At 39.4% G+C, this 24,168-nt stretch overlaps 1 protein-coding gene across 2 annotated transcripts in view; it reads right to left on the bottom strand.

Moving 5' to 3' along the window:
• Nucleotides 1-10,451: 10,451 nt before the first annotated feature.
• The window catches only part of LOC135521862 (L-rhamnose-binding lectin CSL2), a 34,224-nt gene continuing 20,507 nt past the window's right edge, over nt 10,452-24,168 (bottom strand). The window contains exons 8-9 of one of the 2 annotated variants that reach the window (XM_064947636.1): nt 11,138-11,245; nt 10,452-10,900 (exon numbers count right to left, since the gene is read on the bottom strand). In XM_064947636.1, coding sequence (XP_064803708.1) covers nt 11,140-11,245 — 106 coding nt within the window. In that variant the 3' untranslated portion in view covers nt 10,452-10,900; nt 11,138-11,139. Of the gene's footprint in view, nt 10,901-11,117; nt 11,246-24,168 lie in introns of both variants that reach the window. The other variant, XM_064947635.1, reaches the window with a different exon arrangement.

Raw genomic sequence — 24,168 nt, 5'->3', positions numbered from 1 at the left:
CACCTAACATTTATTGATACTTGCAAAGAACAGATCCTTGTTTGCAAAGCATCAACCAGGAACACAAAGCACAGCAGATTAGCAGTCAACTCGGCAACACAGAACTAAAATCTCACGCCAGCTCAAACCACATGTACTGTGTGATGGTGCCGTCCTCCGTTACGCAATCACCACAGCATGAAGCCCATTTTAGTTATCGTTGGGTTTTATTTTCTCTGGGTGTCAATCTACCTGTGATTATGTCACGTAATACAGTTTCAGTAAACAGTTTGTCTCCCGTGGAGAAGTAACCAATCTAATTATCCAGTGCTTAATTTTAGCCGGCTGGCACCTCCCTGTTTTAGACTTTCGTTGGGAGTTTTTTTAGCCAGATTCAGTACCTCTCCCAGAATTTCATTTTTTATCTTCACTTTTCCCAATGTGAATATTATAATAAAAATATATCAAAGTTAATTTGAGTTGCCTCATTGGCAATTCTTCCATACAGGCCATTCCCAATATGTCATATACAATCACAGGAAAAGACAGGTTGGCTACCAAAATATATTTGATTAGCTTCCAAATATTGTTGTACAATGTATAAACGAGAGAGATGGTCTTTTGGCAGGAACATGTCGGACATCTCCGGCGAGAGTACTGCCCATCATTGGGTGAGTCAGTGACACTGGTAACTATTTTCAGTGTCACTGACTTGCCGAATGATGCGCAGTACTCTTGCCCGGGGATGTCCGACATGTTGTGCCAAAACACCATCTCTAGACTAACGTCGTCCTCATATTGTAGCCTACAATATATGTATCTCCACACACCTAGGCCAAGGCTATTGATGGATTCAAGACAAGGTGGTTTTTATTGAGCTCAGAGTCAGTTTGTCAGTGTCAAAGTAGCCTGTCATTGCGATCATTTGTGCACTATTAAAGATTCTGCCAATGTCAGGCATGTAAAATTATGCAGAATTGCATTAAATGTATTTATATAAAAGGCCACATTTTTCCCAGACCCTAGGCTACAAAAAAAGTTACCCTGTGTGTGTAGTTCTACTCTATGCCACTATACACATGTACAATCTGTTCTCAGAACATTTTGTATTATTCTATACTTAAATCCATAACACTCCATTTAGTAGGATAAATCACATTTCATACGGTATGAATTAATTTGAGAACATCCATCACCCATTTTGTATCAAACATTACAAATTACAATTCATATTATGTTACAAATTTGCAAAAGTAATCAACTGTTACAATTCTAGATAGGAGGTAGGCAGCTAACCTCATATAGCTTAATAACTTAGCTTGGCTAGGGGTTACGTTTAGGAGCTAAGGGGTTAAGGTTAGCTGAAAGGGTTCACTAAAAGGGTTAAGGGATGTGTTAGCTAACATGCTAAGTAGTTGCAAAGTAAAAGTAGCCAGTACTTGAAAAATATTATTAGCTAAAGTGTCAATGTTGTTTCAAACTCGTCACCTTTGGGTTGCTAGACTTATACACCCACCCTGTCCAACCACCATGCTTAAATTTGTCTAAAGTAACCATACTGAATCATACTAAACTGAGTGTTCCGGATTTACTTTTACTACGTATAGTCTGAGACCAGGCTGCAATGCGATGATATGCATACAATGCTTTATTATAAAAGTGATATTCCTTCATGCGTTCCGGTACCTCAGAATTCCCCAGGTCACCCCCTTCTCGCGCTCACTTTTTGTTCCGGCACCTACCAATTTACCAATTAAACACTGAATTTAACAAAGTGTTCATGCGCAGGTCTTCCCATATTCACAAAGATAACAACACCATATGTGATTGAATCGCAAGACAGCATTATATTGGTTTTTCATTTCAATAGTACAATCGCCAGTTACCATAAATTAACATAATTTACGCCATTTGCTATGTTCTTTGTTGTTTCTTTATTGGACCAATTACACGTGAACACTTTGCTTGTTTCAAGTTGTTTGTATTGTTTGCTTATCTCACCCTGAGCCGGCTTGTTTCTCCTGCGTCTCTGGAAAGAGCATGCTCAGTCATTAATGATTATATATCCTATGGCAGACGTCCCCAATTACATTCAGCCGTGGGACGATTTTGCTTTACGGGAATTCTATTAATTCCCCTGGCCTGCGCCCGGGTGAACCCGGTAAGCGTTGATTGCCTTCGTTTTGAACCAGGCCGCCTCCCGGCATTGAGCTGGGTGTCCCAAATTTGGTCGGATGGCGAATTGTACACACCATGCTTGGTCTTATTTTTGTTTATGTCTGCGGAGCAGAAGACGCGTGTGTTAAACAGTGGCGACCCGTCATTCAGGGCAGGTGGGGCTCTGAGACCAACATTTTTAGCAACAAATGTATAAATGTTTTTTGGGGGGCTTGCCTGTTTTGCATGTTATTTTGGCATTAATACATGTGAGTTTGAAACAATGTAAAAATATATATATTGAGTTAATAAAGCTGCATACAAACATGGGCTGTGGTTCAAATGCAAAGTAGACAGCCCTCGGCTCTTGGGGGAATCCCAGATGCTTTGTTTGTCTTTGGTCCAAATGATTAGCCACCAAGCAATGGAAGTTTGCAACGTAAGCCCCTCAGCCCTCATTTTTTAATGGATTTTGCGAGTGTACAATTATGTTCACTTCGGAGCCTGAAAAGCCCCATAATTCAATTTGTAAACTTAACCTAAACTTAAGCCTGAACTTAACCTCAACGTCAATATGGAGTCAACGAACAAGTGTAAGTAAAAACGAATGTAAATTAAGTTAGAAATTGTGCTACTAATGCACAAACACAAGTTTTTGTTTGGTTAGCTTTTGGAAATTGTAGAAATAAAACATTTTCCTCCTTCAGAAGTAGCTAAGCAGGCTAATGTTAGTTAGCAAATTAATTTGCAAGCTATCATACAGTAGGTGTATATTAATAATGATGTAGTTAATATGAGTAGACATGCAATCATATAAAGCACCCACCAGCTACCGGTGGCTGAAAACACAATCATTGCGGGATGAACAGCTGATGAATTTCCTGACAGAGACGGTCCATTTAAAAATCATTCCTTCCTCCCTCGCCCTTTTCCCTGCAAGTGTACTCGTCAGACGTCATGATACCTCATCAGAACTTCCCTCTTAATTTGAGGGCTGGGGTATAGGGTATGTCTTTTAAGTGTTTGGAATGCAGCCATGGTCTTGTTTTTTGAGTAAGGCAACTCCAAAATGCAGGTGTTTCAGCCGAGCTCAGTGCTTTCTGTGGTGGCGGGGCTGGACGGCAGAAGATAGGAAGGAGCATTGTGCCGTGATTGACTCAGTGTTTTGTCACTCATGGGGTCCTTACGCAATAGCCAAGCTTAAGTCCTTAGAAAGGGTAGACATCCAACATTTCAGCCAATGTGCGGGGACACTGGTTAGTCGGTACAGTATCTTTGATTGGACTGATTATATCAACATCTTACTTTCACAATCTTAATTGTGAAATAATGAAAGAAATATAGATAAAACATATCGGTGCTCATCGGCCATCAGACATAAACATTACACAACAATTTGGAGATCGCAAATTCAACAATGAGTGGTTTGTAAGGAATTGGTGACAGTGCCTAACTGCAAGCGTTGTAGCTGGGAAGTCGGGAATAAACAGCTCAAACTGGGAAAATATATTTTGAAAGGTCATTCAACTCAGAATTGTAAATCTGTCATCTTTCTCTTTGATGACAAAATTTGTCCACAAGGACAGCCGCGCCACTTTCCCGTTCAAGCATATCACAACAAGTGAGTCCAAAAATGTCTTACGCTGCTTCATAAATTATGTACTGTAGGATGCCAGAGAGATATCTATCTTGTAGCTAAGAAAGTAATACTAAGTGTATGCTGTGTAGTAAGCTGTTAGTAGCCCATGTGCCTCACCCTAATCATTTGGTCTATTTTCATCAACGTGGTATTGTAAACACATTGTTCCTGGCCGGTGTGTGCTTGTTTACTAAATTGTTTTGTACAGCTCTGACAGTGCTACTGATAGTAGTGATGGCGCTTGTTTCTTTAAAGGCACTAAATGAGGCTGAATTAACTGTTTCACTGCCCTACAAAGCTCTGCTGAAAGCCAGGTGTAACAGTGGTATAGTGTTGGGACTCTGCTTTTGGGACAGCTTTATGTAGGCCCTAACAGTTTGTGGGCACCGTTTGTCACCGTTATAGGGTAATTCATGTATTGTTCAGTGTTGTTGTGTAGTTGCTTTACTGGCATGCACCCACTTTAAAAAATAATTTTTGCTTCACTAAGATTTACGTGCTAAAATCGCTACTGGTGTGAAGACTCAAAAATATATCATTGGAATGTTTCCTGCATGGATTTTCGTAGCAGGGAGCCTATCAAGGGGTTATTTATTGGGTGGAGCCAGAAATAAAGGCATAAGATATAACGGAAGACATCGATGGAGTTGTTGCACGCCGATTGACCTGTATGGTGGACGGAGAAAGAAGTTCACTTCATCCATGCTACTGTTCTTTGATGAAGAGTCTCTCCCTTCTCATATAAAGTTAGGATTCATGAGATACCCTGAAGAGCTTTTGTGCACAAGCCTCTTAAGTGTCATGAATGTAAAAGATCTGTCAAGTGTGTGCAGAAGGCAAGAATATCGTGTACCAGATGAAGGGAAATGCTGCAAATGTGGCGGTGAACATGTGCCTGAATTCTTGGAGAATGAGGTGGCAAGGGTAAGGAGTGTCCAGTCTCCTGTCTGGAGGTGTTGACAAAATTGGAAGGAACGAGTGGCGGGGAATACGCAATGGTAGTAGAGCCACCAAGACCAGTGAAGGCTTCTCATCAACCAAGGGATAGTAAAATGCTACATGTTAAAAAGGTGGACTTAGTATTATTTATTGCAATGATCATAAACTGTACAGCACAAGCGAAGAAGAAGTCTAACAAAAGTCAGGGTGGTGAGGTCTGCCCAACGCATCACCGGGGTCAAACTACCTGCCCTCCAGGCCACCTACAGCACCCGATGCCACAGGAAGGCCAAAAAGATCATCAAGGACAACAACCACCCAAGCCACTGCCTTTTCACCCCGCTATCATCCAGAAGAGTAGGCCAGTGCAGGTGCATCAAAGCTGGGACCAAGAGACAGAGTTGTTCTGTCTCAAGGCCATCAGACTGTTAAATAGCCATCACTAGCACATTAGAGGCTGCTGCCCTATATACATAGACTTGAAATCACTGGTCACTTTTATAATTGAAATACTAGTCACTTTAATATTGTTTGACGTTTTGCATTACTCATCTCGTGTGTGTGCGTATATACTGTATTCTATCCTATTCTACTGTACCTTAGTCTATGCTGCTCTGACATTGCTCGTCCAAATATTTCTATATTCTTAATTCCATTCCTTTACTTTAGATTGTGGGTATTGTTAGATATTACTTGTTAGATTTGACTGCACTGTTGGAGCTAGAAACACAAGCATTTCGCTACATCTGCAATAACATCTGCTGAATGTGTATGTGACAAATTTAATTTGACCTATTTGATTTCGAGGTAATTTTATGAGTCAACTAGTGTTATAGCTGGAAGTCTACAGGAACAATTAGCATGCTAGCTGTTCCTGTTCATCCAACTCTGGAGAAGTAAATAAATAGCCTCATTGCCAAAATCTCAAACTATCCTTTTAGTTTGGAAGAAATTAGTCATTGGGGCTAATTACAAGGGGAGCCTTTTTCTGTTGTGGTGGTTATTCTGTAAAATTCATAGGTGGGACGTTTTTAAATGGTAATTTTCTGGATGGAAAAACAGTTTGTCAACTTAAACGACCAAAACCAGATAGAAAGAATTCAGAAACAATATTGAACTTAATATATTTTGAATAATACCATCTTTGAGAAGGAACAACCCAATGAAAGCTCCACGGTCAGGGCGAATCAGAAATACAAAAAACAGGCATTCAGGGCACATGCTTCTTGATTGTGTTATGCTTGAGCAGAGGAACACAGCATTAGCCGTGGCAGAATGCATAGAATTGCAGGAAATTATCTTTAAAACTGCAACATTTTCTCTCTGCTCAATGAGAAAATGTGTAGAATTGCAGAAAATTTGCTTCACAAAAGCAACATTTTCTACTTTACCCTACTAGCTATATGGCTGTTCAAGTGTATACTTCCTCTTCCAATGAACTGTGGGGAGGTCAAAATATACAGTATGATGGGGATCCCTGGGTTGCCGGTTTGCCTGAGTGGAGGTCCTTGGGCACATAAAATGGTATAGGCTACTTTCAGTCATTAATTTCTTAGTCTCTCTTTCACTCCTCTCTCAAGAGGACCTGAGCCCTAGAAGCATGCCTCAGGACTACCTGGCCTGATGACTCCTGGCTGTCCACCTGGTCGTGCTGCTGCTCCAGTTTCAACTGTTCTGCTTGTGGCATAGCACTTTGTGACATCAGCTGACGTAAAAAGTGCTTTAGAAATAGATTTTATTGATAAATGTTTCAGGGTTATTTAATCAGAATTTATTAGTATCAATGAATATTTGAATAACCTATTACTATAAATAGTTTTTGATGCGATATTGAATTTGGGTTCAGATTTTGTGACTTTGTAAGTAGTCTTGAACTCACCAAAAGAAATCCTCTGGCTTCAACCTCATGATCAACTCTAAACTTAGATGATCTACTTACCTGGGTGAGTTTTAGTCGGAGTAATGTACGTGTGTGGAAGCTCCATTGAAATGTTATTAACTTTTTGTATTACCAGTCACATTGCGACTAATGGAGAATGAGCAAATGATTACGTTTATATTCCCTTCTCCTGAGCAATGTAGCTTTCATCGGTTGCAATTTATGATCCCTTTTTCCTTATCAATGATTTTAATTTGCTGTCAAAATCACCTCCATTAAATCAAATCAAATCCAATTTTATTTGTCACATACACATGGTTAGCAGATGTTAATGCGAGTGTAGCGAAATGCTTGTGCTTCTTACATTTACATTTAAGTCATTTAGCAGACGCTCTTATCCAGAGCGACTTACAAATTGGTGAATTCACCTTCTGACATCCAGTGGAACAGCCACTTTACAATAGTGCATCTAAATCATTAAGGGGGGGTGAGAAGGATTACTTATCCTATCCTAGGTATTCCTTGAAGAGGTGGGGTTTCAGGTGTCTCCGGAAGGTGGTGATTGACTCCGCTGTCCTGGCGTCGTGAGGGAGTTTGTTCCACCATTGGGGGGCCAGAGCAGCGAACAGTTTTGACTGGGCTGAGCGGGAACTGTACTTCCTCAATGGTAGGGAGGCGAGCAGGCCAGAGGTGGATGAACGCAGTGCCCTTGCTTGGGTGTAGGGCCTGATCAGAGCCTGGAGGTACTGCGGTGCCTTGTTCCGACAATGCAGTAATAAACAACAAGTAATCTAACTAACAATTCCAAAACTACTGTCTTATACACACAAGTGTAAGGGGATAAAGAATATGTACATAAAGATATATGAATGAGTGATGGTACAGAGCAGCATAGGCAAGATACAGTAGATGGTATCGAGTACAGTATATACATATGAGATGAGTATGTAAACAAAGTGGCATAGTTAAAGTGGCTAGTGATACATGTATTACATAAAGATGCGGTAGATGATATAGAGTACAGTATATACGTATACATATGAGATGAATAATGTAGGGTATGTAAACATTATATTAGGTAGCATTGTTTAAAGTGGCTAGTGATATATTTTACATCATTTCCCATCAATTCCCATTATTAAAGTGGCTGGAGTTGAGTCAGTGTGTTGGCAGCAGCCACTCAATGTTAGTGGTGGCTGTTTAACAGTCTGATGGCCTTGAGATAGAAGCTGTTTTTCAGTCTCTCGGTCCCAGCTTTGATGCACCTGTACTGACCTCGCCTTCTGGATGATAGCGGGGTGAACAGGCAGTGGCTCTGGTGGTTGTTGGCCTTGATGATCTTTATGGCCTCCCTGTAACATCGGGTGGTGTAGGTGTCCTGGAGGGCAGGTAGTTTGCCCCCGGTGATGCGTTGTGCAGACCTCACTACCCTCTGGAGAGCCTTACGGTTGTGGGCGGAGCAGTTGCCGTACCAGGCGGTGATACAGCCCGCCAGGATGCTCTCGATTGTGCATCTGTAGAAGTTTGTGAGTGCTTTTGGTGACAAGCCAAATTTTTTCAGCCTCCTGAGGTTGAAGAGGCGCTGCTGCGCCTTCTTCACGATGCTGTCTGTGTGGGTGGACCAATTCAGTTTGTCTGTGATGTGTATGCCGAGGAACTTAAAACTTACTACCCTCTCCACTACTGTTCCATCGATGTGGATAGGGGGGTGTTCCCTCTGCTGTCTCCTGAAGTCCACAATCATCTCCTTAGTTTTGTTGACGTTGAGTGTGAGGTTATTTTCCTGACACCACACTCCGACACTTAAGGACATTTACTGGAAGACCCTGATCAGACACAAGACAATGACACAGTGGATGGGAAATCTATTAAGACTTCATTTCTTAATGTTTTTTTACAATACAATTTGAACATGGATCAGTCACATTTTGCCTGATTTAAGTTACATAATAAATTAATCAATGATTCAAATGGAAAACAGATTGTATTTTTGCCTTTGGGTTGTCCCCAAACTTTCTGGTTACACAGCTTGAATGAGATTAAGAAGGATTAGACAGTGAAGTCATCAAATTGAAGATTATCCAGGAAGTATATCAGCATTGGAAGCCAAATTGAACTCCCAATGAATGGAGCTGACCGAAACAATGGAAACAGTTGGCTCCGATACTTACGGGTCTCGTTTATGACATCTCCGCCTAATCCCTCTTTCTCTCATTTTTTATTTTTGAACCTTTATTTAACTAGTCAAGTCAGATTTAGGGGAAGAGCTTTCACTGATAAAGATTAACACCCACTTTCACAGTAATTGTCCTCTGTTACAAAATGTTGATTTATCACTGTCTCTAATGTTCTTGGTATACCGTTTCCTTTTGTGAGTTGAAGGAGATGCATGAAATGATGTTTATTGCCTGTTTACATTGAATAATTTACCCTCCAATATCCCTGTGTTTTGTCTGTTGTTGTACCCCAGGTTTTGTGGAGGGAAGACTGTTAGAAAAGCATTCCAGATGAAGCCGGTTGAGAGAATCCCAAGAGTGCGCAACGCTGTGAAGGCAAAGGATGGCTAATTTTGAATCTAAAATATAGTTTGATGTGAAACGTTTTTGGTTACTACATGATTCCATGCGTGTTATTTCATAGTTTTGATGTCTTCACTATTATTCTACAATGTTGAAAATAGTAAAGAATAAAAACCCTTGAGTGGATGTGTCCAACCTTTTGAATGGTACTGTAGATTTGAGCAATAAGGCCTGAGGTGTAGTGTATGGCCAATATACCACGGCTAAGGGATGTTCTTATGTGTGACACAACACAGTGCCTGAACACAGCCCTTAGCCGTGGAATATTGGCCATATATCACAAATTCCCGAGGTGCCTTATTGCTATTATAAACTAATTACCAACGTAGTTATAGCAGTAAAAATAAATGTCATACCCATAGTATACGGTCTGATATACCATGGCTGTCAGCCAATCAGCTTTCAGGGCTTTTTTGTATGTGTATACTACCATCTTCTTTGGACGCCAGGTCCTGGTAAATTCTTAATGGACAACTGGAAAGAGTTGAACATTTTCTTCTTCTGTTCATGCTGCTGGGTTGGACAGTGAGGTAGTGACAGATACTACAATAACTCAGGTCTGTGTGTAGAGTGCCTTCATAAAGCATTCATACACCTTGACTAACTCCACTTTGTGTTACAGCCTGAATTCAAAATGGATGACGAAGTAAGTCTCACCCATCTAATACATTTTTTGCAAATGTATTGAAAATGAAATCTCATTTAGATAAGTATTCAAACCCCTGAGTCAATACATGTTAGAATCACCTTTGTCAGTGATTATAGCTGTGAACCTTTCTGGGTCTAACAGCACACCTGGACTGTACAAAACTTGCACATTATTTAAATTCTTCAAGCTCTGTCAAGTTGGTTGTTGACCATTACTAGACAGCCATTTAAGTCTTGCCTTATTTTCGAGTCGATTTAAGCCAAAACTAAGTAACTGCAGAGTATATTGTGTTTTAGGTTATTGTCCTGCTGAAAGGTCAATTTGTCTCCCAGTGTCTGTTGGAAGCAGACTAAACCAGGCTTTCCTCTAGGATTTTGCCTGTGTTTAGCTCTATTCCATTTGAATTTTTATCCTATTGCCGATAACAAGCATACCCACAACATGATGCAGCCACCAGCATCCTTGAAAATATGAAGACTGGTACTCGGGTTTTGTTTGCCCCAAACATAAACCATGTATCCAAGACCTTCAAATGTTTTAATCCTTCTTGGTGTAATATCATTTGTGGATTCAAATAAAGTATTTAGTGTGTAAGGACATGTTTCATAATATTGAACAAAAGACCCCAAGTCTTGTCTTTATGCTGCTTAGTTTAATTCAGACCAACCACCACAGTTCTCAGTCAAAATCAGACCAACCTCCTTAGTTCAGAAAATCAACATGGAGAACATTGTTTTGAAGAAATATTTTAGTACACAAAATGCAAAGTATTATGTCAGTGTTATTTGAAGAATAGTTTATTTTTGGGGTTAATGTTTAATTTCTCCATGCTTCCTCCTGACCGTGCATTGCTGCAGCACAAGAGGGGCCTCATTATGATTTTACTACACACAAATTATGCCTGATGAAATAAACAATCAATGGGATTTACACATTTTGAATTTACATAGAATTTAAATTGATTTTACACTCAATTGAGACTTCAGAGGAGAGAAGACAGGAGAGAAATACAAATCCACCCAATGAAGAGGAAGATATCCAAGGATATTCTCTGGTCTTTGTTCCTCAGAGAAGATCTCCTGCAAGACAAAAACGGTCAGCCCCAGTGTTCTACTTCCCAGTCGTGTGTGTGTGTGTGTGTGTGTGTGTGTGTGTGTGTGTGTGTGTGTGTGTGTGTGTGTGTGTGTGTGTGTGTGTGTGTGTGTGTGTGTGTGTGTGTGTGTGTGTGTGTGTGTGTGTGTGTGTGTGTGTGTGTGTGTGTGTGTGTGTGTGTGTGTGTGTGTGTGTGTGTATTACCGTATGCATGCGTGCCTCACATTTAGCCACAGGTGTAAGCCACATCCAGGTACTTGTAGGTCCCTACACAGGGATCTCCATACAGAGAGTTGGACGCCGTGACGTCACACTGGCTCTTCCCATTACACCTGTGTCAACGACAGGTACAGGTTAAAACTACAGTCATGTTTCTACAGTCCAGGTTAACACTACAGTCATGTTTCTACAGTCCAGGTTAACACTAGTCATGATTCTACAGTCCAGGTTAACACTACAGTACAGGTTAACACGACAGTCATGTTTCTACAGTACAGGTTAACACTACAGTCATGTTTCTACAGTACAGGTTAACACTACAGTCAAGTTTCTACAGTACAGGTTAACACGACAGTCATGTTTCTACAGTCCAGGTTAACACTACAGTCATGTTTCTACAGTACAGGTTAACACTACAGTCATGTTTCTACAGTCCAGGTTAACACTACAGTCCAGGTTAACACTACAGTCATGTTTCTACAATACAGGTTAACACAAATCATGTTTCTACAGTGCAGGTTAACACTACAGTCATGTTTCTACAATACAGGTTAACACTTCAGTCATGTTTCTACAGTCCAGGTTAACACTACAGTCATGTTTCTACAGTCCAGGTTAACACTGCAGTCATGTTTCTACAATACAGGTTAACACTAATCATGTTTCTACAATCCAGGTTAACACTACAGTCATGTTTCTACAATACAGGTTAACACTACAGTCATGTTTCTACAGTCCAGGTTAACACTACAGTCATGTTTCTACAGTCCAGGTTAACACTGCAGTCATGTTTCTACAATACAGGTTAACACTAATCATGTTTCTACAGTCCAGGTTAACACTACAGTCATGTTTCTACAGTCCAGGTTAACACTACAGTCATGTTTCTACAGTCCAGGTTAACACTACAGTCCAGGTTAACACTACAGTCATGTTTCTACAATACAGGTTAACACTACAGTCATGTTTCTACAGTCCAGGTTAACACTACAGTCATGTTTCTACAGTCCAGGTTAACACTAGTCATGTTTCTACAGTACAGGTTAACACTACAGTCATGTTTCTACAGTCCAGGTTAACACTACAGTCATGTTTCTACAGTCCAGGTTAACACTACAGTCCAGGTTAACACTACAGTCATGTTTCTACAATACAGGTTAACACTAATCATGTTTCTACAATACAGGTTAACAATACAGTCATGTTTCTACAGTACAGGTTAACACTAATCATGTTTCTACAGTCCAGGTTAACACTACAGCCTTGTTTCTACAGTACAGGTTAACACTACAGTCCAGGTTAACACTACAGTCATGTTTCTACAGTCCAGGTTAACACTACAGTCATGTTTCTACAATACAGGTTAACACTAATCATGTTTCTACAATACAAGTTAACACTACAGTCATGTTTCTACAGTCCAGGTTAACACTACAGTCATGTTTCTATAATACAGGTTAACACTACTCATGTTTCTACAGTACATGGTAACGCTACAGTCATGTTTCTACAGTCAAGGTTAACACTACAGTCATGTTTCTACAGTCCAGGTTAACACTACAGTCATGTTTCTACAGTCCAGGTTAACACTACAGTCCTGGTTAACAATACAGTCATGTTTCTACAATACAGGTTAACACGAATCATGTTTCTACAATACATGGTAACACTACAGTCATGTTTCTACAGTACAGGTTAACACTACAGTAATGTTTCTAAAGTCCAGGTTAACACTACAGTCATGTTGAAACAATACAGGTTAACACTACAGTCATGTTTCTACAGTCCAGGTTAACACTACAGTCCAGGATAACACTACAGTCATGTTTCTACAATACAGGTTAACACAAAGCATGTTTCTACAGTCCAGGTTAACACTACAGTCATGTTTCTACAATCCAGGTTAACACTACAGTCCAGGTAAACACTACAGTCATGTTTCTACAATACAGGTTAACACAAAGCATGTTTCTACAGTCCAGGTTAACACTACAGTCATGTTTCTACAATACAGGTTAACACTTCAGTCATGTTTCTACAGTCCAGGTTAACACTACAGTCCAGGTTAAAACTACAGTCATGTTGCTACAGTACAGGTTAACACTACAGTCATGTTTCTACAGTACATGGTAACGCTACAGTCATGTTTCTACAGTCAAGGTTAACACTACAGTCATGTTTCTACAGTCCAGGTTAACACTACAGTCATGTTTCTACAGTCCAGGTTAACACTACAGTCCTGGTTAACAATACAGTCATGTTTCTACAATACAGGTTAACACGAATCATGTTTCTACAATACATGGTAACACTACAGTCATGTTTCTACAGTACAGGTTAACACTACAGTAATGTTTCTAAAGTCCAGGTTAACACTACAGTCATGTTGAAACAATACAGGTTAACACTACAGTCATGTTTCTACAGTCCAGGTTAACACTACAGTCCAGGATAACACTACAGTCATGTTTCTACAATACAGGTTAACACAAAGCATGTTTCTACAGTCCAGGTTAACACTACAGTCATGTTTCTACAATCCAGGTTAACACTACAGTCCAGGTAAACACTACAGTCATGTTTCTACAATACAGGTTAACACAAAGCATGTTTCTACAGTCCAGGTTAACACTACAGTCATGTTTCTACAATACAGGTTAACACTTCAGTCATGTTTCTACAGTCCAGGTTAACACTACAGTCCAGGTTAAAACTACAGTCATGTTGCTACAGTACAGGTTAACACTACAGTCATGTTTCTACAGTACAGGTTAACACTACAGTCATGTTTCTACAGTCCAGGTTAACACTACAGTCATGTTTCTACAGTCCAGGTTAACACTACAGTCCAGGTTAACACTACAGTCATGTTTCTACAATACAGGTTAACACTACAGTCATGTTTCTACAGTCCAGGTTAACACTACAGTCATGTTTCTACAGTCCAGGTTAACACTGCAGTCCAGGTTAACACTACAGTCATGTTTCTACAATACAGGTTAACACAAAGCATGTTTCTACAGTCCAGGTTAACACTACAGTCATGTTTCTACAATACAGGTTAACACTACAGTCCAGGTTAAAACTACAGTCATGTTGCTACAGTACAGGTTAACACTGCAGTCATGTTTCTACAATACAGGTTAACACGAATCATGTTTCTACAATACATGGTAACACTACAGTCATGTTCCTACAGTACAGGTTAATACTACAGTCATGTTTCTACAGTCCAGGTTAACACTACAGTCATGTTTCTACAGTCCAGGTTAACACTACAGTCCAGGTTAACACTACAGTCATGTTTCTACAATACAGGTTAACACTACAGTCATGTTTCTACAGTCCAGGTTAACACTACAGTCATGTTTCTAAAGTCCAGGTTAACACTACAGTCATGTTTCTACAGTCCAGGTTAACACTACAGTCATGTTTCTACAGTCCAGGTTAACACTACAGTCATGTTTCTACAGTCCAGGTTAACACTACAGTCCAGGTTAACACTACAGTCATGTTTCTACAATACAGGTTAACACTACAGTCATGTTTCTACAGTCCAGGCTAACACTACAGTCATGTTTCTAAAGTCCAGGTTAACACTACAGTCATGTTTCTACAGTCCAGGTTAACACTACAGTCATGTTTCTACAGTCCAGGTTAACACTAGTCATGTTTCTACAGTACAGGTTAACACTACAGTCATGTTTCTACAGTCCAGGTTAACACTACAGTCATGTTTCTACAGTCCAGGTTAACACTACAGTCCAGGTTAACACTACAGTCATGTTTCTACAATACAGGTTAACACAAATAATGTTTCTACAGTCCAGGTTAACACTACAGTCATGTTTCTACAATACAGGTTAACACTTCAGTCATGTTTCTACAGTCCAGGTTAACACTACAGTCCAGGTTAAAACTACAGTCATGTTGCTACAGTACAGGTTAACACTGCAGTCATGTTTCTACAATACAGGTTAACACTAATCATGTTTCTACAGTACAGGTTAACACTACAGTCATGTTTCTACAGTCCAGGTTAACACTACAGTCATGTTTCTACAGTCCAGGTTAACACTACAGTCATGTTTCTACAGTCCAGGTTAACACTAGTCATGTTTCTACAGTACAGGTTAACACTACAGTCATGTTTCTACAGTCCAGGTTAACACTACAGTCATGTTTCTACAGTCCAGGTTAACACTACAGTCCAGGTTAACACTACAGTCATGTTTCTACAATACAGGTTAACACAAATCATGTTTCTACAGTCCAGGTTAACACTACAGTCATGTTTCTACAATACAGGTTAACACTTCAGTCATGTTTCTACAGTCCAGGTTAACACTACAGTCATGTTTCTACAGTCCAGGTAAACACTACAGTCATGTTTCTTCAGTCCAGGTTAACACTAGTCATGTTTCTACATTACAGGTTAACACTACAGTCATGTTTCTACAGTCCTGGTTAACACTACAGCCTTGTTTCTACAGTACAGGTTAACACTACAGTCCAGGTTAACACTACAGTCATGTTTCTACAGTCCAGGTTAACACTATAGTCATGTTTCTACAATACAGGTTAACACTAATCATGTTTCTACAATACAAGTTGACACTAAAGTCATGTTTATACAGTCGAGGTTAACACTACAGTCATGTTTCTACAATACAGGTTAACACTAATCATGTTTCTACACTACATGGTAACACTACAGTCATGTTTCTACAGTCCAGGTTAACACTACAGTTATGTTGTCTACAGTACAGGTTAACACAACAGTCCAGGTTAACACTACAGTCATGTTTCTACAGTACAGGTTAACACAAAAGTACAGGTTAACACTACAGTCCAGGTTAACACTACAGTCATGTTTCTACAGTCCAGGTTAACACTACAGTCATGTTTCTACAGTACAGGTTAACACTACAGTCATGTTTCTACAGTCCAGGTTAACACTACAGTCCAGGTTAACACTACAGTCATGTTTCTACAATACAGGTTAACACTAATCATGTTTCTACAGTCCAGGTTAACACTACAGTCCAGGTTAACACTACAGTCATGTTTCTACAATACAGGTTAACACTAATCATGTTTCTACAATACAGGTTAACAATACAGTCATGTTTCTACAGTACAGGTTAACACTAATCATGTTTCTACAATACAGGTTAACAATACAGTCATGTTTCTACAGTCCAGGTTAACACTACAGCCTTGTTTCTGCAGTACAGGTTAACACTACAGTCCAGGTTAACACTACAGTCATGTTTCTACAGTCCAGGTTAACACTACAGTCCAGGTTAACACTACAGTCATGTTTCTACAATACAGGTTAACACTACAGTCATGTTTCTACAGTCCAGGTTAACACTACAGTCATGTTTCTACAGTCCAGGTTAACACTACAGTCATGTTTCTACAGTCCAGGTTAACACTACAGTCCAGGTTAACACTACAGTCATGTTTCCACAATACAGGTTAACACAATGTTTCTACAGTCCAGGTTAACACTACAGTCATGTTTCTACAATACAGGTTAACACTTCAGTCATGTTTCTACAGTCCAGGTTAAAACTACAGTCATGTTGCTACAGTACAGGTTAACACTGCAGTCATGTTTCTACAATACAGGTTAACACTAATCATGTTTCTACAGTACAGGTTAACACTACAGTCATGTTTCTACAGTCCAGGTTAACACTACAGTCATGTTTCTACAGTCCAGGTTAACACTACAGTCATGTTTCTACAGTCCAGGTTAACACTACAGTCCAGGTTAACACTACAGTCATGTTTCCACAATACAGGTTAACACAATGTTTCTACAGTCCAGGTTAACACTACAGTCATGTTTCTACAATACAGGTTAACACTTCAGTCATGTTTCTACAGTCCAGGTTAAAACTACAGTCATGTTGCTACAGTACAGGTTAACACTGCAGTCATGTTTCTACAATACAGGTTAACACTAATCATGTTTCTACAGTACAGGTTAACACTACAGTCATGTTTCTACAGTCCAGGTTAACACTACAGTCATGTTTCTACAGTCCAGGTTAACACTACAGTCATGTTTCTACAGTCCAGGTTAACACTGCAGTCCAGGTTAACACTACAGTCATGTTTCTACAATACAGGTTAACACAAAGCATGTTTCTACAGTCCAGGTTAACACTACAGTCATGTTTCTACAATACAGGTTAACACTACAGTCCAGGTTAAAACTACAGTCATGTTGCTACAGTACAGGTTAACACTGCAGTCATGTTTCTACAATACAGGTTAACACGAATCATGTTTCTACAATACATGGTAACACTACAGTCATGTTTCTACAGTACAGGTTAACACTACAGTCATGTTTCTACAGTCCAGGTTAACACTACAGTCATGTTTCTACAGTCCAGGTTAACACTACAGTCCAGGTTAACACTACAGTCATGTTTCTACAATACAGGTTAACACTACAGTCATGTTTCTACAGTCCAGGTTAACACTACAGTCATGTTTCTTAAGTCCAGGTTAACACTACAGTCATGTTTCTACAGTCCAGGTTAACACTACAGTCATGTTTCTACAGTCCAGGTTAACACTAGTCATGTTTCTACAGTACAGGTTAACACTACAGTCATGTTTCTACAGTCCAGGTTAACACTACAGTCATGTTTCTACAGTCCAGGTTAACACTACAGTCCAGGTTAACACTACAGTCATGTTTCTACAATACAGGTTAACACAAATAATGTTTCTACAGTCCAGGTTAACACTACAGTCATGTTTCTACAATACAGGTTAACACTTCAGTCATGTTTCTACAGTCCAGGTTAACACTACAGTCCAGGTTAAAACTACAGTCATGTTGCTACAGTACAGGTTAACACTGCAGTCATGTTTCTACAATACAGGTTAACACTAATCATGTTTCTACAGTACAGGTTAACACTACAGTCATGTTTCTACAGTCCAGGTTAACACTACAGTCATGTTTCTACAGTCCAGGTTAACACTACAGTCATGTTTCTACAGTCCAGGTTAACACTAGTCATGTTTCTACAGTACAGGTTAACACTACAGTCATGTTTCTACAGTCCAGGTTAACACTACAGTCCAGGTTAACACTACAGTCATGTTTCTACAATACAGGTTAACACAAATCATGTTTCTACAGTCCAGGTTAACACTACAGTCATGTTTCTACAATACAGGTTAACACTTCAGTCATGTTTCTACAGTCCAGGTTAACACTACAGTCATGTTTCTACAGTCCAGGTAAACACTACAGTCCAGGTTAACACTACAGTCATGTTTCTACAGTCCAGGTTAACACTACAGTCATGTTTCTACAGTCCAGGTTAACACTACAGTCATGTTTCTACAGTCCAGGTTAACACTACAGTCCAGGTTAACACTACAGTCATGTTTCCACAATACAGGTTAACACAATGTTTCTACAGTCCAGGTTAACACTACAGTCATGTTTCTACAATACAGGATAACACTTCAGTCATGTTTCTACAGTCCAGGTTAACACTACAGTCCAGGTTAAAACTACAGTCATGTTGCTACAGTACAGGTTAACACTGCAGTCATGTTTCTACAATACAGGTTAACACTAATCATGTTTCTACAGTACAGGTTAACACTACAGTCATGTTTCTACAGTCCAGGTTAACACTACAGTCATGTTTCTACAGTCCAGGTTAACACTACAGTCATGTTTCTACAGTCCAGGTTAACACTAGTCATGTTTCTACAGTACAGGTTAACACTACAGTCATGTTTCTACTGTCCAGGTTAACACTACAGTCATGTTTCTACAGTCCAGGTTAACACTACAGTCATGTTTCTACAGTCCAGGTTAACACTACAGTTCAGGTTAACACTACAGTCATGTTTCTACAATACAGGTTAACACTAATCATGTTTCTACAGTACAGGTTAACACTACAGTCATGTTTCTACAGTCCAGGTTAACACTACAGTCATGTTTCTACAGTCCAGGTTAACACTACAGTCATGTTTCTACAGTCCAGGTTAACACTAGTCATGTTTCTACAGTACAGGTTAACACTACAGTCATGTTTCTACTGTCCAGGTTAACACTACAGTCATGTTTCTACAGTCCAGGTTAACACTACAGTCATGTTTCTACAGTCCAGGTTAACACTACAGTCATGTTTCTACAGTCCAGGTTAACACTACAGTTCAGGTTAACACTACAGTCATGTTTCTACAGTCCTGGTTAACACTACAGCCTTGTTTCTACAGTACAGGTTAACACTACAGTCCAGGTTAACACTACAGTCATGTTTCTACAGTCCAGGTTAACACTATAGTCATGTTTCTACAATACAGGTTAACACTAATCATGTTTCTACAATACAAGTTGACACTAAAGTCATGTTTATACAGTCGAGGTTAACACTACAGTCATGTTTCTACAATACAGGTTAACACTAATCATGTTTCTACACTACATGGTAACACTACAGTCATGTTTCTACAGTCCAGGTTAACACTACAGTTATGTTTCTACAGTACAGGTTAACACAACAGTCCAGGTTAACACGACAGTCATGTTTCTACAGTACAGGTTAACACAAAAGTACAGGTTAACACTACAGTCCAGGTTAACACTACAGTCATGTTTCTACAGTCCAGGTTAACACTACAGTCATGTTTCTACAGTACAGGTTAACACTACAGTCATGTTTCTACAGTCCAGGTTAACACTACAGTCCAGGTTAACACTACAGTCATGTTTCTACAATACAGGTTAACACTAATCATGTTTCTACAGTCCAGGTTAACACTACAGTCCAGGTTAACACTACAGTCATGTTTCTACAATACAGGTTAACACTAATCATGTTTCTACAATACAGGTTAACAATACAGTCATGTTTCTACAGTACAGGTTAACACTAATCATGTTTCTACAGTCCTGGTTAACACTACAGCCTTGTTTCTACAGTACAGGTTAACACTACAGTCCAGGTTAACACTACAGTCATGTTTCTACAGTCCAGGTTAACACTATAGTCATGTTTCTACAATACAGGTTAACACTAATCATGTTTCTACAATACAAGTTGACACTAAAGTCATGTTTATACAGTCGAGGTTAACACTACAGTCATGTTTCTACAATACAGGTTAACACTAATCATGTTTCTACACTACATGGTAACACTACAGTCATGTTTCTACAGTCCAGGTTAACACTACAGTTATGTTGTCTACAGTACAGGTTAACACAACAGTCCAGGTTAACACTACAGTCATGTTTCTACAGTACAGGTTAACACAAAAGTACAGGTTAACACTACAGTCCAGGTTAACACTACAGTCATGTTTCTACAGTCCAGGTTAACACTACAGTCATGTTTCTACAGTACAGGTTAACACTACAGTCATGTTTCTACAGTCCAGGTTAACACTACAGTCCAGGTTAACACTACAGTCATGTTTCTACAATACAGGTTAACACTAATCATGTTTCTACAGTCCAGGTTAACACTACAGTCCAGGTTAACACTACAGTCATGTTTCTACAATACAGGTTACCACTAATCATGTTTCTACAATACAGGTTAACAATACAGTCATGTTTCTACAGTACAGGTTAACACTAATCATGTTTCTACAATACAGGTTAACAATACAGTCATGTTTCTACAGTCCAGGTTAACACTACAGCCTTGTTTCTGCAGTACAGGTTAACACTACAGTCCAGGTTAACACTACAGTCATGTTTCTACAGTCCAGGTTAACACTACAGTCCAGGTTAACACTACAGTCATGTTTCTACAATACAGGTTAACACTACAGTCATGTTTCTACAGTCCAGGTTAACACTACAGTCATGTTTCTACAGTCCAGGTTAACACTACAGTCATGTTTCTACAGTCCAGGTTAACACTACAGTCCAGGTTAACACTACAGTCATGTTTCCACAATACAGGTTAACACAATGTTTCTACAGTCCAGGTTAACACTACAGTCATGTTTCTACAATACAGGTTAACACTTCAGTCATGTTTCTACAGTCCAGGTTAAAACTACAGTCATGTTGCTACAGTACAGGTTAACACTGCAGTCATGTTTCTACAATACAGGTTAACACTAATCATGTTTCTACAGTACAGGTTAACACTACAGTCATGTTTCTACAGTCCAGGTTAACACTACAGTCATGTTTCTACAGTCCAGGTTAACACTACAGTCATGTTTCTACAGTCCAGGTTAACACTACAGTCCAGGTTAACACTACAGTCATGTTTCCACAATACAGGTTAACACAATGTTTCTACAGTCCAGGTTAACACTACAGTCATGTTTCTACAATACAGGTTAACACTTCAGTCATGTTTCTACAGTCCAGGTTAAAACTACAGTCATGTTGCTACAGTACAGGTTAACACTGCAGTCATGTTTCTACAATACAGGTTAACACTAATCATGTTTCTACAGTACAGGTTAACACTACAGTCATGTTTCTACAGTCCAGGTTAACACTACAGTCATGTTTCTACAGTCCAGGTTAACACTACAGTCATGTTTCTACAGTCCAGGTTAACACTGCAGTCCAGGTTAACACTACAGTCATGTTTCTACAATACAGGTTAACACAAAGCATGTTTCTACAGTCCAGGTTAACACTACAGTCATGTTTCTACAATACAGGTTAACACTACAGTCCAGGTTAAAACTACAGTCATGTTGCTACAGTACAGGTTAACACTGCAGTCATGTTTCTACAATACAGGTTAACACGAATCATGTTTCTACAATACATGGTAACACTACAGTCATGTTTCTACAGTACAGGTTAACACTACAGTCATGTTTCTACAGTCCAGGTTAACACTACAGTCATGTTTCTACAGTCCAGGTTAACACTACAGTCCAGGTTAACACTACAGTCATGTTTCTACAATACAGGTTAACACTACAGTCATGTTTCTACAGTCCAGGTTAACACTACAGTCATGTTTCTTAAGTCCAGGTTAACACTACAGTCATGTTTCTACAGTCCAGGTTAACACTACAGTCATGTTTCTACAGTCCAGGTTAACACTAGTCATGTTTCTACAGTACAGGTTAACACTACAGTCATGTTTCTACAGTCCAGGTTAACACTACAGTCATGTTTCTACAGTCCAGGTTAACACTACAGTCCAGGTTAACACTACAGTCATGTTTCTACAATACAGGTTAACACAAATAATGTTTCTACAGTCCAGGTTAACACTACAGTCATGTTTCTACAATACAGGTTAACACTTCAGTCATGTTTCTACAGTCCAGGTTAACACTACAGTCCAGGTTAAAACTACAGTCATGTTGCTACAGTACAGGTTAACACTGCAGTCATGTTTCTACAATACAGGTTAACACTAATCATGTTTCTACAGTACAGGTTAACACTACAGTCATGTTTCTACAGTCCAGGTTAACACTACAGTCATGTTTCTACAGTCCAGGTTAACACTACAGTCATGTTTCTACAGTCCAGGTTAACACTAGTCATGTTTCTACAGTACAGGTTAACACTACAGTCATGTTTCTACAGTCCAGGTTAACACTACAGTCCAGGTTAACACTACAGTCATGTTTCTACAATACAGGTTAACACAAATCATGTTTCTACAGTCCAGGTTAACACTACAGTCATGTTTCTACAATACAGGTTAACACTTCAGTCATGTTTCTACAGTCCAGGTTAACACTACAGTCATGTTTCTACAGTCCAGGTAAACACTACAGTCCAGGTTAACACTACAGTCATGTTTCTACAGTCCAGGTTAACACTACAGTCATGTTTCTACAGTCCAGGTTAACACTACAGTCATGTTTCTACAGTCCAGGTTAACACTACAGTCCAGGTTAACACTACAGTCATGTTTCCACAATACAGGTTAACACAATGTTTCTACAGTCCAGGTTAACACTACAGTCATGTTTCTACAATACAGGTTAAGACTTCAGTCATGTTTCTACAGTCCAGGTTAACACTACAGTCCAGGTTAAAACTACAGTCATGTTGCTACAGTACAGGTTAACACTGCAGTCATGTTTCTACAATACAGGTTAACACTAATCATGTTTCTACAGTACAGGTTAACACTACAGTCATGTTTCTACAGTCCAGGTTAACACTACAGTCATGTTTCTACAGTCCAGGTTAACACTACAGTCATGTTTCTACAGTCCAGGTTAACACTAGTCATGTTTCTACAGTACAGGTTAACACTACAGTCATGTTTCTACTGTCCAGGTTAACACTACAGTCATGTTTCTACAGTCCAGGTTAACACTACAGTCATGTTTCTACAGTCCAGGTTAACACTACAGTTCAGGTTAACACTACAGTCATGTTTCTACAATACAGGTTAACACTAATCATGTTTCTACAGTACAGGTTAACACTACAGTCATGTTTCTACAGTCCAGGTTAACACTACAGTCATGTTTCTACAGTCCAGGTTAACACTACAGTCATGTTTCTACAGTCCAGGTTAACACTAGTCATGTTTCTACAGTACAGGTTAACACTACAGTCATGTTTCTACTGTCCAGGTTAACACTACAGTCATGTTTCTACAGTCCAGGTTAACACTACAGTCATGTTTCTACAGTCCAGGTTAACACTACAGTCATGTTTCTACAGTCCAGGTTAACACTACAGTTCAGGTTAACACTACAGTCATGTTTCTACAGTCCTGGTTAACACTACAGCCTTGTTTCTACAGTACAGGTTAACACTACAGTCCAGGTTAACACTACAGTCATGTTTCTACAGTCCAGGTTAACACTATAGTCATGTTTCTACAATACAGGTTAACACTAATCATGTTTCTACAATACAAGTTGACACTAAAGTCATGTTTATACAGTCGAGGTTAACACTACAGTCATGTTTCTACAATACAGGTTAACACTAATCATGTTTCTACACTACATGGTAACACTACAGTCATGTTTCTACAGTCCAGGTTAACACTACAGTTATGTTTCTACAGTACAG

The sequence above is a fragment of the Oncorhynchus masou genome, chromosome 30 (genome assembly GCF_036934945.1).
Source record: "Oncorhynchus masou masou isolate Uvic2021 chromosome 30, UVic_Omas_1.1, whole genome shotgun sequence".
Taxonomy (NCBI): domain Eukaryota; kingdom Metazoa; phylum Chordata; class Actinopteri; order Salmoniformes; family Salmonidae; genus Oncorhynchus; species Oncorhynchus masou.
This window is presented reverse-complemented; position numbering and strand designations above follow the sequence as displayed.